Consider the following 18,453-nt stretch of genomic DNA (forward strand, 5'->3'; position numbering starts at 1 on the left):
CAAGATGGCACTGGTGATATCACACACATCCTAAGTTCCAACTTATCCAACAGACCCTAAGGAAAATTTCTGCACCTTCTTCAGCCAGTGGATCAGATTCTTTTTTTACTTCTTTTGGATAAATTTCCCTTCCATTTCACCACCTTTAGTCAGAGGACTGTGGTTTTAGTCCCTTTCCAGAGTTTTGAACACAAGAATTGAGCTAGACAACCTTGCCACTGCAGTACTCAGGACCACTACATTGACAGAGCCAGCTTTAGTATGGAAAAGTAAACCATGGCCCCATATATCAGAAAATAACAACATGTTAAACAAAGCAGAAAAAAAGTGCCAAAGGAAAGCTCAAAGCATGGAAACTTTCTTCTTTTTATCTCTTTATCTAGAATTTAAAGCCTTGAACTTGAAGCAATGAAGGAACTTTTTTTCCAAATAGCTGCTATAAAGCACAGAAACAGTAACATATGATACTGCTGCACCTAGCGTCTATGGTGTAACTTTTACAGTATTAAAGGAAACTCACATTGTATTGTCTTTTGCATGGGAGAGATATTTGAGCAGATGAAATAAGGTAGTGGTCTAAATGATTGAAGCAATTTATACGCAGTGATATTTCAATATAGATTTAATGACATAGAACTAAGATTCAAATGCATTTTACAGAATTCAGCCAGAAGATGACATGATAAATAATCTTAGTCTGTATATTTTTCATTACTCAGTAAAAAGCTTTGATACTTTCAGTAATTTCTCTTAAATGTTGATTTCTTTGGATCAGAGTATCTGCAGTAATTTTTCCTTTACCTCCAAAAAAATTGCACTTTGTATATAGCGAGAAAAGCTCTTTTTATCATTTATTCCTTCACTCTACAATTTTATGATTAATACTTTTATTTTCTGCTTTATAAATTTTATGTAGCAGTATTCCTTCTTTGAAAACTTGTTTTTCTTTCCCTGTCTCTGTTTCTTTCAATAACTTTAGTTGGCATTCAGCTCCCGTGAAAATATCTATTTCTCGATAATATTCTCTTCAAGTAATTGCCTTTGTTACTTTTTCACTTTCCTTGTCAAAACACGTCTCCCGGACCACAGCTTTACCTCCTATTAAGAGTACATATTTCATACATTTTTTATGCTTTTCATAGCTGATATGGCTTTCTTGTCACTGTGTATTTTCCTTTCCTAATTTCTTTTGTAATATACTTGGCCATTCCTCTTCTTCTCAGCTACATAAATATACTTGTCCTTGTTGAAACATCCGCTTCAAATGTTTTGTTTTCTAGTTTGCTCCCTGACAATATATCATTCAAAAAGAAAAAAATACTCAGAGACTGAATAGGTTTAGGCCCTAGAAACAATTAGTGTGCACTGGGCCAATGTGCAGTTTGTTCACAGACCTGCCACTGGGAAATTCATTAATGCCAAGGTCCAGTTGATGTACACTATTGAACAACTTTTGCACTATGAAAGCCAATGGCAGAGCACACAAAGGAAATTGGATGGCTGGAATCAGCTGGGTAATGCAAGGAAACATGGGGCAGTGATGGTTAGTCGGCTGGATGCGAGAGGTCCAGAGTTGGGGAAGGGTCAAAGATTGCAATATTAGAGAAAGGAGTGGGATAGGAAGCAGGGTTTGTTCAGAATCCAATAGATATGAAAGGTGGCTGCGGGGCTGACTGGTTAGGAAATCAGCAGTCAGAAGGGCATTGTCATGAGATGGTCACAAATTGAAGTTGTTGAAGAAGTTGACTGAAGTGGAACCCAACTGAGGAAGGTTCCAAACATCAGACTCCAAGGCTGCAATATGCTCAAGCACAGCATTGGACACATAGCGTCCTCCAAGCATTATGCATGGAAATGGAAAGGAATAACAGTGACTTCATGCAACTTGCACAAAGTCTCTGATTTCTCTGTATTTACATTGAAATTGAATCATGTGGCACACAAGGAATGTGGCTACATGCAATCCAATACCGAGTCCAGTGTACTTCTAATAACTGTTTCTGTTTCTGGTAATTCAAGTTCTCTCTTCTTATAATCGACACATTTCAGACTCAGCATTTACAAGCAACAATTTAGACTCTCTATTCTTTGTTTTGATGAATCAACATCCTGGCAATATTTTTACGATAAAATGCACATGTTTCTATTCTTGAAAATCAGGGGCATGACAACAGAGTCTTGTTGTAGTTGTTAAAAAACTACGGCTGACCATACATACAGAGCAGCTGTAAAAAAATATTCTTACAATAATAAATGCAGAAAAAGATGTGGATACTCAACAGGTCAGGCAACATTTATGGGGAGAGGAACAGTTCTGATGAAGAGTCATTGACCTGAAATGCCAAGTCTGTTTCTCTCTCCACAGATGCTACTGGACCAGCTGAATGTTCCCAGCATGTTCTATTTTTATTTTATATTCCCAGCATCTGCAGTTTTTTTAAAATTTTTACTTATTGGAGTTTTCTCATCCTGCTTCCCTTTGTAGACTGAAGCAAGTTCCTGTTACTGGAGCTTATGGCGGATATGCAAACAACTAATTATAACTTTGACTGGATGGAAAAGCTGAAATGTTTAGAAGCCCAAAAAATGAAAATAATAAATGTAGATGTGAAGATTAGTGTCTCCACTAATAACATCAAATTAAACTTAATAAGGTTAGTTGCATTCACAACATGGGTGATTTCCCAGGCACAACTATTGTGCCTACAGTGTTATTGGGTAGGTATACTATATTGTTTGATCAGCTTACATTCACAAGGAAGTATTTTGTCTCCTACATTTAGTTCTCTATTGGGTGAACACTAAAATGTTATATTGCACAGGTGGAAATCAAGCCAATCCATTATTCGTCAAAGGTTAATTTAACCATCAACCATCAGATGACTGAGCCTCTTCAGTGACTTCTCAAGCTATCCCTAGGCGACAAATCAAATTTAACATAAAAATAGAATCATATTTTGACCTTTATAAATAAAGCACTTAGCAATGAAAAAATTGTTGAAACATGCTGATATTCCCTGATATAAATATATCATTAATGATTGTGTTTTTCTCTCCATGAAAGATTTTAAAATTATTATTCATGGAGCTTCAGGGGTGCTGAACAGTTCAGTGGAGCAAGAGTGACATAAGACAAGAGAATTCCCTTGGAGTTAAATGTATTTCACAGCACTGATAGCAATGAATTTGTTGAATCAATGGTCTATCTGCAGACTGATGGCAAGTTGTCAATTATCTTGGCGCTTTCTTTCATCTTTTCTTAGTGTACAAATCATACCAAACTCATAGCTTTAAAGAGTTTCACATAATAACATCAGAGAAAGCAGGAAATCAGTCCCTCCCAAACATTAATCTAATCGGTTGATTGAACAAGTTCAAAGGGGCTGAATAAAGTATTCCTGTTTCTCCATATTTTCACTGAATGGGCAACAAATGCTGAAGTAATAAAACCCACAATCAGCAGATCACTATTTGCCATTTCATTTTATTCCTGGCTTGGCATTTGGGTCTGGATAATTGGAGAGAGCCATTTCCTGTGTTTTTACCTTATCACAACTGATTCATTTTCATGACAGGATATTTTTGTAAATATATGGAACCACCAATTTAAGCTTCTCATCTTACCATTACATTACAACTTGAGTGGGCCAATGAGGCAAAAGTATTGGACATTTGCGCAATAGAGAATAAGATAAAGAAACAAAAAGAAAGACAACAAGATTCATAAAGCAATAAATCCATGTGGATGGATCTGTGCAATGGTGTAAAACTACTGACAAAAAACCAAGAGCCTGATTTATACCTCTTCCATTTCTTATATCCTTTGTAGGATTTTTAAATTGAACTACCAACATATTGTGTTTTGGATTATTAGAAAATGTAACCCACAATTGAGCTTATGTATGTCTCACTTGCATATTGCATTACCACATATAAAGTGACAAGCATGTAGTCTATAACAGGGTTGGTGAGTGATGGTGCTGTGGTGTTTTAAGTACTGAATCTAGTAGTGCAGTTGGTGGCCTGTAGCATTTAGAGATCATTTAATGACCTTAACAACTCACTCAAAGACATTGAAATTCCAGTGGATTGCTTCCAAGCCCTTGGGTATGATTTATGCTATCAGCCTCCACTAGGGTGGCAATACTGTACTTTAAAAAAAAAGTGAGAGTTGTGGAATGCTGACTGCAGCCAGAGCTCTTTGTGCTTTGCCTGGAGGGATTCTGTCAGTTCCCACTGAGAGGATCGCTCTGAGATATGTTTCAATGAACTTGGAGTCAGTAATGAGCACAACAGAGAGTGCTCACCAGTGACCACAAAACCCTAAGCTGTTGGGTGATTCTAGGAAGTGCTGTACATCTATTAGCTGGTAAGGAAGATGCTACCTGAAGATTGGTGGGTTGTTACTACTTTGATGATGGCTGTACCACTGATCTTTACTGGACTCAAACTGTGCAGGTGAATTGCCTAGGTTGGAAAAACCATAGGGCAGATTGGGCTTCCCTGTTGATTTTGTGTGGAACAGTCTGTTTCTATTTTAAATGCAAGGTATCCCACTGAAGACAGGACTGTTGGCAACCCAAGCTTCCACAGCAACATTTGAAGGGAATTTGCACACATCTCCTGCAGGTTTCCCTCCAACTCATACAGCATCCCAACTTAAAAATGTATCTTCATTCCTTCATCCTTTCGGGGTCTAAATCCTAGAATTCCCCACCCAGTGACAGACAGACTGCAGCAATTCGGTAATTTGGTTGGTAAACCAGAAGTGCGTTTAAACGCAAGCCTGAAAAGATGTGGCATTTTGGCCTCCTCTCTCACTTCAACTCATCAGGTGTAATGCTCATGACTTGTACTCCCAGTACTTTGAACCACTAAATTACTGGTGGGATCACTTCTTTGGAGCAAAACAAACATGGCACAAAAAAAAATAAAAAACATAGATGCAAAGGAGAAAACTTTTAGATGGAAGGCTAGCAATAATAAGATGGAAGAGTGGCAGCCCAAGTGAATCAGCCAGAACTCTGCATACATTTTTTAAAAATCAAATTGAACTGTATTCTAAAGGATCATGGTGTGGATAAATGGCAGGGTTGATTTCTTACACACATCTAACTATTACCCAGCTACTGAAGAAGGTGGGAAAATTATGTGCAAAAAAATGCCCTTACCACATGGATGATTTTAACCTAGTTTTGCTGATTGGGCAAGCAATTAAACCTGCTGAGAATAGTCACTTGGTCTGGAGCTGCCCGTATCCGACAATTCCACATCTGATTATGGTGGAGCAAACACATGGCAAATATGTCCATTAATCTCTTCAAAATCATCAGGAAAATGATGGAGGGAGTCAAGAATTATCTCATTAAATGATAGCTATTCATTGCTAACATCATCAATTTTTTAATAAGAATGCCTACATTAAGCTGGGGGCAAAATACAGGCTTAGAATATGCATATGCCATAATTCCTAAGTGATGAATATCTCAAACAAGATAAATCCAGACCATCTATCCTGATTTTCAATTGCTCCCCTGTTACTAAATTTCCATTGAGGGTTACAACAGAGCAGAAGCTTAAATTGGTCTAACATATTAATGCTGTAACTATAACAACAAAACAGAGCCCAGGTAACCTGCAATGAGTGGTACGCTTCCCGACCCCTAAAATTGTCTTCATCAGTTACAGAGATCTTGTCAGGAAATTGATAAAATGATAATCACAACTAACTGCACTACACTTGCTGTGGCTGACCTTACATACTATATAATGTAGATTTTCTGCTTCTTAACCATCTCATCTACCAGTTCTGCTACATTCAAGGATCTATAGCCATTCATTTCAAGGTCCCCCACATCACACTATTCACCTGCACTTCTGAATATCCAGCTCTTCTTTGTGTATTCCCCTTCTTTGTTTGTCCTCCCCAAAAGCATTCTCTCATATTTCTACAGATGGTGTCCCATTTGCCTCTCTTCAGTCTCTTGACCAAACAATTGATATCATCAATTTGTCTATACCCTTCTTCCCCACCATTAACCACATGAAAAATTACTGTATTGCCTGCAAACTTCTTAATCGTGCTCATTCATCTGAATCATTGACATTAATCACAAAAAACGGTGACTAAATGCTGAGCCCTGTGAAACTTCACCACAAACAACCTTCCTGTCATAAAAACATCTATTGACTACTTAATGTTTCCTTCCTGAAAACGAGATGCAATTTTTCCCTTTCCCTTGGATCCCATGGGCTCTTTCTGATCAGTCAAGTGGAAAATCTTCCTCTTAGGAAATGAGGCTGATAAGTGGTTGATGTGTCAGTGGGGAAGCACTTTGGGACCAGTGACCATAAATCTATTAGTTTCAAGATAATCATGGAAAAAGGTAGGACTGGTCCTCAAGTTAAAGTCCTAAATAGGGGAAGGCTAATTTCGATGGCATCAGACAGGAACTGGCAACGCTTGATTGGGAGAGGTTGTTTGCAGATGAAGGACAATCTGGCAAGTGGCAGGCTTTTAAAATTGAGATAGGAAACATGCATAGCCAGCACGTTCCTGTTAGAGTGAAAAGCAAGGCTGGCAAGAATAGGGAAACTTGGTTGACAAGATATATTGAGGATCTGATCAAGGAAAAGGCAGTATATGTCAGATAGAGGCAGCTGGAATCAAGTGAGTCTCATGAGTATGAGGGATGTGTTACGGACTCAGTGAATGTCCCTTTTAGATAGAGTGTGTGTGTGTGTGTGTGTGTGCGTGCGTGCGTGCGTGCGTGCGTGTGTGTGTGGCATGCTTACGTCAATAGAAGATAAAGGACATAATGACGTTGTTGAAGAAGCAGAAGAAGAAGAGAGAAGAGAGAGAGAAGGGAGAGAGACACCAACCTGCTAGTTTCTCTATCGATGGATGAGAAACAATAACTGTGTCTGCCACTGAAATCCATGTATGGAAGTTGGAAGTAATCCAGTGGAGTTCACTTTATTGCTGACCTGTAGAAGGAAACAGGTATTTGTGTGGACGACCACGATTCGGATGCTTTTCGGGGTGAGGAAGTCACTACCGAGTAAACACTGAAGTGTCGTTTGGGTTCCATTGTGGAATATTTGGATTTTGTATTTACTCTCTCTATATTTCTCTACGTCTACATCTTATCTTCAGACAACGGTGGTTGTTGAAGAAGCCCTTGCTCATGTTTCACCTTATGGCTTGCGGAACTGAACTTTAAGAACCATTCCTGAACTTGGAGTTTGGGACTTTGCCACACACACACACAAAGAGTTTAGTTTTTGGGGTTAATGTTCAAGGTTTAACATTTTTGAATTCTAACATACTAACATTTTTACTTTTATTTTACGTATTATCATAAGTAGGGATTAATAAAATAGTTTTTAACACTGAATCACGCTCAGTGTGTTTCTTTTGTTGCTGGTTCGTGACAGATGAAGGAAAGTATACTTAAGGAAATTTGAAGGGCAAAAAAGAGCCATTGGTTGTCCCTGGCAAATAAGAGATAGGAGAATCCTAAAAGGTTCTATAAGCATACTAAGAGTAAAAAGGTAGCTAGAGAGACAGAGAGAGTAGGACCCATTAAGGACAGTATAGTAGTCTATGTGTGGAGACACATGAAGTGGGCGAGGTTCTTCAATAAATACTTCTCACCTGAATTTATTGTGGAGAAGGACATAGAAGCTTGTGGTTTCACGGGCAGGAATAGTGATCTCCTGGAGCATATCAACGTTTAAAAAGGAGGTGGTGCTTGAGGTCTTGAAATGCATAAAAGGTGGGTAAATCCCTGCGGCCTGATCAGGTGTATCGTGGGAAGCAAGGGAAGAAATTGCTGAGGCCCTCGTAGAGAATTTTGTACCTTTATTAGCCACAGGTGAGGTACTAGAAGACTGGAGGATGGCTGATGTTGTGCCTTTATTTAAGAAGGGCAGCAGGGAGAAGCCAGGGAATTACAGGCCAGTGAGCCATACGTCAGAGGTGGGAAAGTTATTGGAAGGGATTCTCAAACACAGGATTTATTTGCATTTGGAAAGGCAAGGACTGATTAGAGAGAATGAGCATGGCTTTGTGCATGGGAAATCATGTCTACTGAGTTTGAATGAGTTTTTTGAAGAGGTAACCAAGAGGCTAGATGAGGGAGAGTTGGTAGACATCGTCAACATGGACTTTAGTGAGGCCTTTAACAGGGTTCTGCATGGTAGGCTGGTCCGGTAGGTTAGAACACATGGAATCCAGAGTGAGCTTGTCAATCGGATACCAAATTGGCTTCATGGTAGAAGGCTGAGGATGGCAGTGGAAGGTTGCTTTTTTGAGATTGGAGGCCTTTGACTAGTGGTGTACCATAGGGATCAGTGCTGGGTCCTTTGTTGTTTGTAATATATGTTAATGATTTGGATAAGAATGTAGGTGCTATGATTAGTAAGTTTATAGATGACACCAAAATCGGTGGTATAGTGGACAATGAAGAAGGTTGTTCAGGGTTACAACAGACTATAGATCAACTGGGAAAGTGGGCAAGATAATGGCAGATGGAATTTAACTCAGGCAAGTACCAAATGATGCATTTTGGGAAGATAAACCCAGCAGAGCATACACAGTGACTAGCAGAGCCCTGGGGAGTGTTGATGAACAGAGAGACCTAGGGTACAAGTAAATAGTTCCCTGAAAGTGACAACATGGTAAGGAAGGGTGGTAAGGAAGGCATATGGCTTGCTTGCCTTCATCGGCAATAGCAATGAGTATGAGAGTTGGGACGTCATATTACATTTGTGCAAAATGTTGGTTAGGCCGCACCTGGAGTATTGTGTGAAGTTCTGGTCACCACATTAGAGGAAAGGTGTGATTAAACCAGAGAGGGTGTAGAAAAGACCCACAGGGATGTTGCCTGGATTGGAGGGCTTGAGTTATAAGGAGAGATTGGACAGGCTGGGACTGTTTTACCTGGAATGAAGGAGGCTGAGAGGTGACATGATAGAGGTATATAAAATTATGAGAGGCATAGACAGGGTAGATAGCCAGAGTCTGTTTCCCATGGTAGGGGTGTGTAAAACTAGAAGGCAAAGGTTTAAGAGGGAGGAGGTTTAAGGGGATATGAGGGGTAAATTTTTCACACAAAGAGTAGCTGGTATCTGGAATAAGCTGCCAGAGGAGGTGGTGGAGGCAGTAACAGTAACAACATTTAAGAGACATCTGGACAGGTACTTGAATGAGCAGGGCATGGAGGGATATGGAATTAATGCAGTCATGTGGGATTAGTATAGACGGGCATGATGGCTGGCATGGACAGGGTTGGCTGACGGGCTTGTTCCTATACTGTACTACTCTATGACGCTATAAAAAGTAGGTTATATCAAACAAACTACCCCCATTGATTTTCCTCATTACCTCCTAAAAACATTCAGCCAGATTAGTCAGATATAATCTTACAAATCCATGCTGATCATCTTTGATTAAACCATGACTTTCTATGTGACAAGTATACAATTCCTCAGACTTGATTCTAATAACTTCCCACAGAGGCTAGGCTGACTGGTCTGAAATTATTTGGTCTAACCCTTTCACACTCTTTAGCAGTGGTATTATCTGTCCTTCAGCACTATTTCTGTAGCTAGAGGAATTGTGAATCAGATCTTCCAGGCCTGCACCTCTGCCACCCATCACTACCACCATCTAGAATCACTGACTGTGGTCTTCCAACACTCATACATATCTTGTTCAGATGTGAAAGGTCCATCTTGCAGAGCCATTGCATCCCAGAATGCATAGGCAAAGTTTCAGCCATAACAAGGCCTTCACTGGAGCCAGACATGTTGGCCACAAAATGTTTTGACTGCCTTTGATAACAGACAAAGCTGAGAGCAGGACTTTGTCAACAGTAAATGCTGTAAGCTTATTTAAAAATGCTCCTGATATTCAGAGAAATTTGAAATCTCTTAAAGCTGTTGGAATTTTTAATTAATATCATGAGAACTTTAAACAAATTAATTTAACCAAAAAAAACAAAACAACTGGAGATAGAAAACAAAAGAATAAATGGAAAGAATTCTGAATTAATAACTCATAATTATTAAAATATTTGTGTAAAAAATTGAGAGAAAAACAATCTCCCTTCCACTTTGCCTCTTTATAAAGAATTGACATTATCGCTTGATTTAAAGAATTTTATCACAATGAAGTATTTGAGGAATTAACAGCATTTTAGTCACCCTGTCATCTGGATGCACAATCAAAGTGCTAAGTAACTTCTTCCTCCTCAAATTTCTCTTCATCTGAAAAGCAACTTTATAGAGACCATTATGTGCAAATAATGTTCAAAATGTTACAACTGACAGGATGTTATTATACTGCAGACTGACTTTTTCTTGTTGCAACTGATTATTTTGCTGATTTCTCAGGATTGGAAATGGACTGAATTGAACAGATACTGGAATATAGATTTTCTTTAAACATAAGGTTTAAGATCTACAGGATCATTCACAGAAGGCCATTTCCAAGTAAAGATGATTTTACTTTAATGACAAGAGGGTAGAGTACTTAGGAACTAACAGTCAGCAATTATTCTCATAAACAAATAGGAAGTTGGAATAAAGCATGAGAACTTTAGACAGATTAATTTAACAAAAAATGATACCAAAACAACTGGAGATAGAAAACATACGAATAAATGGAAAGAATTCTGAATGGCCAAGTCAAGCTTAACCAATCTGTTTGAGTTCTTTGAAGAAATTACACAAAAGAAGACAAAGGTAATACAGTAGATATATATTTAGACTTATAAAAGACATGTTGGAAGGCACCCCATGGTAGGCTCATGATAAAGGAGAGGGCATGTGGTGTCAGAGAACAAGTAACTGTAAGTAATAGCTAAGAGCACTGGACACAGCATATAACCAAGGGGGCTGACAATATTCTATTTCCATTGCTAAATCCCTGCACTCCAGAATTTGTCATGTATCTTGACAATATATTCGATGCAGCTATAAAGCTGGCATTCAAATTTCCCAGCTATGTCCTGTCCACAAAATGCAAGATAAATCCAATCTGGACAAAACTGCCCATCAGCTGACTCTCAGTCATCAGCAAAAAGATAGAAGGTATCTTAACAATGCTATCAAACAGCACTTCTTTATAATCTACTCACTGATGTCTGAGCTCTGCCGGGACTATTCACTTCACACTCGTTTCTGACTCTGTATGGACACTGGCAAAAGAGCTTAACACAATGTGAGGTGAGAGTAACTGAACTTGATATCATGGTGGTACTGGATCAAGTGTGATTGAGCCAAGCAGTACCTATTTTTATCATTTGATGAAATAATTTTCATTTACCTTTCTTCTATCCCCATTACTGAAAATCTCACTACAGTAAAACTCTGATAATCCACTTTCTGACTGAAACTCAGCAGGGCTCTGGTTCCTGCACTCCCCATAAATCACAGGAGCCCAGTTGCCATGTTCCTTTTAAATTCACAGAGCCTCTGGTTTCTACACTCCACTGAAACTCACTTGGGCCATGATTCCTGAACTCCCTTGGAACTTACTGGACCCCATTTCCTCTGTTACCTTTAATCTTACCAGACTCACTGGAAAATATATAATACCATGTAGCATCTAAAATAAAAATGAATTGAAAGTATGTTGAGGTATTAATAGGAATAACATCCAATAATTTGGTAAATCTGCCAGTCTAACACTTGCAAGTCTCGAGCATGCTGGATCATCAGTTTTACTCTGCGCACATGATTCCAAGATTTATCCTGAAGTTACTCATTTAAAACCTTTATCTCTTGTGAAGTTTCTGGCTCTTTAAATGTCTTCTGCAAGAAACAGTCAAAGTGAAAATAGAATTTGAGTGTCAACCAGCAAGGAACATAAAAGCAGACTACAAGAGTTTCTATACATGTATCAAAAGGAAAAGATTAGCTGGGGTCAACGAGGCAGAGAAAAGAAATTTAAAACAAAAGCAAGTCAGACAGCATTTGTGGAAAAAGAAACAGTTACAGTTTTATCCCAGACCCTTCTTCAGACTGGAAGTTATAATGGGGTTTAAGGAAATTGCAGAGGAATTAAACAAATACGATATGTTCATCTTCATGGAGGAAGACACAAACAAAAAAACTCCAAGAAGTTCCAGTGCCACTGAGGAGGTAAAAGAAATTAAGATTAGCAAAGAAATACTGTTAAGGAAGTTAATGAGCCTGAAAACTAATGACTTCTAAGGACCTGATGATCTTCATTTCAGAGTTCTAAAACAGCTGGCTATGGACGCAGTGGATCCTCTGGTTATTATCTTCCAAACTTCTATAGATTCTGAAATGTTTCCTGTAGATAGGAGGGTAGGCCCGCTATTTGAGAAAGGAGCAGGAGAAAAAACAATGAACTGCCGAGCTATTAGCCTGATATCGGAATCTATAAAAGTAATATGAAGACACTTAGAAAATAATAATTGAGCAGAGTAAGTATGAAAGGGAATTCATGTTTGACTTATCTACTGGAGTTCTTTAAGGATCTATCTAGTGGAAGTGGGTGAACCAATGAGTTTAGTGTTTTTTGGATTTTCAGAAGGCATTTATTAAGGTTCCACGTAGGAGGTTGATGAACAAGGTAAGAACACATGGAACTGGGGATTGAGAGTTGGTTAATAGATAGAAAACAAAGAGTAGGAATAAATGGGGCCTTCTTCATTGGCAGGCTCTGACCAGTAATTTATTTACAATTTATATCAATGATGAAGAAAGGGTCAAAATGTAACATTTCCAAGTTTATTGATGACACAAAAAGAGATGGAAATGTGCTAGTGATGAGGATGTAAAGAAGCCGCAAGGTGATATAGACAACAAGCTATGTCTGTGAGTAACAACGTGACAAATGGAGTACTAAGTGGAAAATATGAGGTTAATCAGTTCAGTGGAAGAGAAATGTAATGTTCAAAAGGGGTCCTTGTGCATAAATCACTGAAAGCTAACTTGCAGGTATAGCAGACAATTAAGAAGGCAAATTGTATATTGGCCTTTATTGCAAGAGGATTTGAGCACAGAAAGTAGGGATATTTTAATGCAATTATATAAGGTTTTAGTGAAACGACACCTGGAGTATTGTGTACAATTTTGGTCTCCGTAACTAAAGAAGGATGTAGTTGTTATGGAAGGAGTACAAGGAAGTTTCACCAGACTTGTTTCAGGGATAGAAGGTTGTCTGTCTTATGAGGAGAGAATGAGCAGTCTGCACCTCTATTCTCGAGAGTTTAGAAGTTATGAGAGATGATCTCATTGAAGTACAAATACTTATCGGGCTTGACAGAGTAGTTGGTTTTTCTGTGGCTGAGGTGTCTTTAAAATAGGGATCACAGTCCCAAACTAAGTGGGTGGCAATGTGGAACCAAGTTGAGAAGAAATTTCTTCACTCAGAGGGGAATGAATTTTTTGAAAATCCTTATCCAGGATTGGTTGTGAAAGGTCTGCCACTGATTGCATTCAAAACAGAGATCGATAGATCGATAGATTCCTGGATATTAGATGAATCAAGAGATAATCTTGTTGAATTTGAGTAGGTTTGAGAGATTAAATGGGCAACCCCTGCTACTATTTCTTATGTTCTTATGTATTGAATAAACGCAAGCTCATTTCTTTTTCTATGCTTATTTGACATTGTGATAAAATGAAAGATTACCTATATCACAATAATTAAGACGTTGTGGTCTGCAATCCTGATCTCAATCATCCATCAGCTTCAGGTTGGTGTGTATTTATCATAGAATACTGTCCGTTTCTATCAATTGGCTTTTATTTTCACTTTCCTAGAATTCCCACTGTTTCAGTCGGATTTATTTGTAAAATATTACATAAGGAAAAAAAAACAGAAGTGCAAACTAAATAGAAGTTAATACCATCTGTAGGACAGCTTGTCCAAGACTTAATCTAGACCCATATTGGTTAAAGATTTATGCAGATTCCATCTGTTTGACATAAGATTTCTACAAAAAATATTGCACTGAATTGAGAGTCTGTGTATAGTTTTATCATGACGTCTCCACGGTAACTGTCTCCTAAATTGTAAAGGATGAGTTTATCCTTTTGTTTGTACTTTTCATCTGTATACCAATTATGATAAAACAAACACAAAACATATTTATGTGCATTTATCCAACAGACAGTGGTTGTGCTTCCCCTGAAAAGCTAAAACATAACTAGAACAAGCACAGTATAAATCGTAAAAGGTGGAATACTGAACATTGTGCTTAAACAAATATTATAACTGTCAAACTTCATTTATTTCTTTTTCTGAAATATTTCTCTCGATGAAATTGGTTCCAGTTTTCTTCCTTTATTAACACAATCTAAGATTGCTGAAATCACAAACGGAAAATTTGATTTTGATGGAACTGCTATAATGTAATAATGTAATACATCTTACAATTTGGATTAATTAAATCTCATCGGATGCAGGATAAAAATTCATCCTCTGTTATATGGACTAAACACACAGTGCAATAGCAGAATTGAATTCTTCTTTTCAAATTTGGTTCTATCGACTTCAGTGGATCCAAATTTCAAGAGTGGAGGTCAATGTGCACATTCCAGTGGGCAGATGTTTAGTACATAAAATAGCAAGAGCATTGTTACCTTAATGTCATCTCTAAATTGTAATAATGTCTAATTTTTACATTATTCTCAGTGAATACATTTGATTTTGTCAGAAAATTAATATGTATAAACTGATAAGTCTCAACCAAGAATTGCAATGAGAATAAATGTAAGGATCAAAAAAGGGACAATTTTATTTAGAATACCATGACATAAATATTTTAAGACGTAACAATGAACCATGCTGTGGCTTCAAGACATCATCTGCATAGTTGTAACCCAGCTAATATAATGGGCTATGTGGAATATACTATTCAATTTCCACATTATTGACATAAACAATAAAAAAGTTTGAAAGAAGAAGTAAATACACTTACCATGATTTGTTCTCTGACACTTCTCTGGAGAACACTGGGTATAAGTGTTTTGGCTCTTTATTGCTTGGTTAGAAAGTGCTCAATTCATTAGGATACAAAAAAGTTTCCAAGATCCTTGCATCAAACTGTTGTGGTTGTTGACTTCCTCAGAATAGTCTTTTGAGGCTTTGGAGCTGTCTGTGGAGGTGTGATTTTAGCTTTTATGTTTGAGAAATTAGTACTAAAGTTACCGCATGATCCTCCATTTTCAAGGGGAGGGCACTGGTGAGGTGGTTTTCCTTTTGCATTGCTCAATTCACCATGCAAGTGCACATCCCTGTTTCTCATGTCATATCGAACATCACAATCTGGACAGTAGCCGTGGTACTGAACTTCCTCATTAAATCGAACTCTTTCCCGTGTGACCTGTTGATATTTGTTTTTATCGACTCTGGGCACTGGTGGCTGTTTATGCAACTTTTCTGGATTGCTACCAGGGAGACAACATACATCTCCATTTGGCATTTTATCTGTCTTACACAGTATTGCTCCATTGCGAAGCAAGGCCCCATTGGTCCTCAGAGGGTTAACGCAGTAAGGGGGTCTGCAAGGGTCCTCACATCGGATGGGTGTTAATCGTGGAGGCGGAGGTGGGGGATTGGCCTTCTTTAGCACCGTTAAGATAGCTGATGAAGTCACTGTTGTCTTACAAATTGATCTAACTGAGTGCACTTTGATCTTATCCAGGCTTGAGGCAGTTGTACTACTTGAGGTGCTATTTATAGTGTCAGTCTTGGAGCTGTCAGTCATTTCCTCCTCCAGCTGGAGGTCACAGGTAAGATGGTCTATTTGGTCAACTACCTGCACACAATGGGAAACAACAGTGAGAACCTCATAAACATGAAAGCTTGGAAACCCAAAGACAAAGGAAATGCACCATCATTCATCATGTTTTATGCAGTACATAAGCACAATCCTGCATACTTTTCTTCAAGTCTGCCCAGTACATAAACAATTATATCCATCTATTTTTAAAAACAAAGTATCGCTGTGACCTTTAAAGTTGTCTTACGTTCTGTTCTTAAGTCCTACAACTGCTTATACTGCATGACACATTTTTTTGCAGTCAGTACTACAATTTAAATGGACTTATTCGGAACCATTCAGCTGGAATGCAAAATGCATTCTTTTCCAAAGCCAAGGCAAAACAGAAGTTATGTACTTTAACTTTTGAATTCTTTAAGTATTTCTGTACTGCAAAAAAATTCTGATCAAAGAACCCTGATCAAACAAAAAGTACAAAAACACATCAAGTGCACACTTCCAATTTAGATTCCCATAAGGAGGTTGGTGCTATTTTACATGCAAATTATTTACGCTTGAATTGCAACCAGACAAGCAAACATTTCTTCATGCATCCAAATGCAAAATATAAGTATCAAAAGCAACGTTGACATCAGCTAAACTTGAGAAGTTCCATTGCTATGTTCATTTTAATGTGGGACAGTTGTAAATACCTTAAGGGGGGGATGAGGAGAGGTTAACTTGCACAAGGAGCACTGATACTAGACCATGGACAAACATCTGGCTGATAGCCATTGGTATACCACAATCTTCAGTCTTGGGTCTGCTCTGCTGCTGTTCATAAATGATTTAGAGGGGAGACTTTTTCATCTCCAGTTTTTCAAAAGCAAAGACAGAGCCAATTGAGGAATATCAATAAATACAAATTTAAAAGGATCTTAACAATTTCAACCAGTGGAATGTAAAATTTAATGAGGAAAAATGAAAGTTATGAAATTTTCCAGCAGTTAATGTGGATTATGGAAAGGAAAGGTTTAGAGGGGTATGGGCCAAATGCAGGCAAATGGGACTAACAGATGGGCATCTTGGTCGGCATGGACAAGTTGAGCCAAAGGGCCTGTTTCCGTGCTTTATGACTCTATGTACTAAATGGGAATGTTCTTGAGGCATCAGATCGGTAAATGCGTCACAGGGTTTTCATTGGGAGATTGGTCTTTGATATCTAGTACAAAACAGTGTTTCATGCACCTCCACACATTCAGTTCCTTTATTGAAATGAATGAAACTAAATGTGTAGAGATGAGTACCACAGAAAGATCATTTTAAAACTTTGTTGGCTCTGGAGACCACATTAAGTTTGCATGCAGTTTCTGACTACTCTTTCAAAATATTATTGGAAGAGGTATCCTGTAACTTAATAGAAAAATGGCAGTCAGCATCAGGTGTTTCTGTTTACAAAAGTGTGTTTAAAATTATGAAGCATTTGAACAAATCTTCTGGCATATAAAACATTTAAACTTGACAAACTAAAGACAACTGAAGAACTTAGAAAAGGCAGGATGATTTATTTTAAAGGAAGGTAATGTAGTTGTGCTAAATAGATGACCACCCCTTTAAACTTCGTTGATGATGGAACAGAAAGCCTAGTTTGATTCCAAGGAAGAACTAGTTCCTTTGTACAATGGGATTAGATATGCAGAGGTGAAGCTGTAGATAAATGGGGCCAGATGGAGAGAGGGTCATCTCCTGCCTGAAACTGTTACCACTCAATTTCTGCTATAAACATCACCATGCACTGAATTTTGCATTGTTATCTTCTATACCCAAGCTATTCCACCAGATACCAGATTGGCTTGTGGCTTTTCATCATCCCTGCTCTATAAATATGCAAATCAGAACCCAATGCCAGTTGAGGGTCCTGAATGTGAAATTAATTTACAAATGGACAAAATTTGCATTGTATCAAACATACCAGGCACTGAGCAAATTAACCATAAATCCATATAAGGACCTGCTGAGGACATTCAAAATAATGCTGAAGGAATTTCCAAATATTAGCAATGTGGGTCAAGGAACAGCAGGTAAGCTCCTTCTGCATCTCTCCAGAATAACCTGATTCTGGGTTCAACCTGCTGGATTGTTCATCACAGCTAGACAATTTTCTTCAGATGAGAAGCTAGAGTTCAGCACATATGGTTATCCTGTGGCAAGCCAGATTTAGTTCAGAGTACAGAAATGGATTACCAAGTAACTGATGCACTGCCATTTTAGCCAGTATTCCCATTTCTCACTACTAAGTGACTATTTGATGAAACTCATAAATGTTGTCATTGGCTACTTTTCTTGTAATATATTGAAACTATTTTCATAAAAATGTGTACAAATGCATTTCATCTGGAAATTTTGAACTCTAAAAATTATTTGTACTCTGTATTTACTTTAAATCCCACTCATCTGACTCAAACTGTGACAACACAAAAACATATTGTTTCATTGGAGAAAGAACTGGTACATTTTGAAGGACAATTTCTGTAAAGTTAAGAAAATGCAGCTTTTTGAATTGATGACGTCTTTGAACATGCTTTCTAATAATGTAGTTGAACACACAATTGAATGTAGCTTTGAACCACAGTATAAAGATGATTGCATCATTAGTCAATGTATGCGAAAAGTTCAAATAATAAAATAATCACTTTTCAAAACCTCA

The 18,453-nt window shown here is 37.9% G+C and overlaps 1 protein-coding gene across 1 annotated transcript in view; it reads right to left on the reverse strand.

Moving 5' to 3' along the window:
- prr16 (proline rich 16) overlaps positions 1–18,453 on the reverse strand; it is a 172,822-nt gene that overhangs the window by 63,928 nt on the left and 90,441 nt on the right. Inside the window, exon 5 of the mRNA XM_052019891.1 lies at positions 14,964–15,803. Coding sequence (XP_051875851.1) covers positions 15,084–15,803 — 720 coding nt within the window. The 3' untranslated portion in view covers positions 14,964–15,083. The remainder of the gene's footprint in view (positions 1–14,963; positions 15,804–18,453) is intronic.

This window comes from Pristis pectinata, chromosome 7 (assembly GCF_009764475.1).
Source record: "Pristis pectinata isolate sPriPec2 chromosome 7, sPriPec2.1.pri, whole genome shotgun sequence".
Lineage (NCBI taxonomy): Eukaryota > Metazoa > Chordata > Chondrichthyes > Rhinopristiformes > Pristidae > Pristis > Pristis pectinata.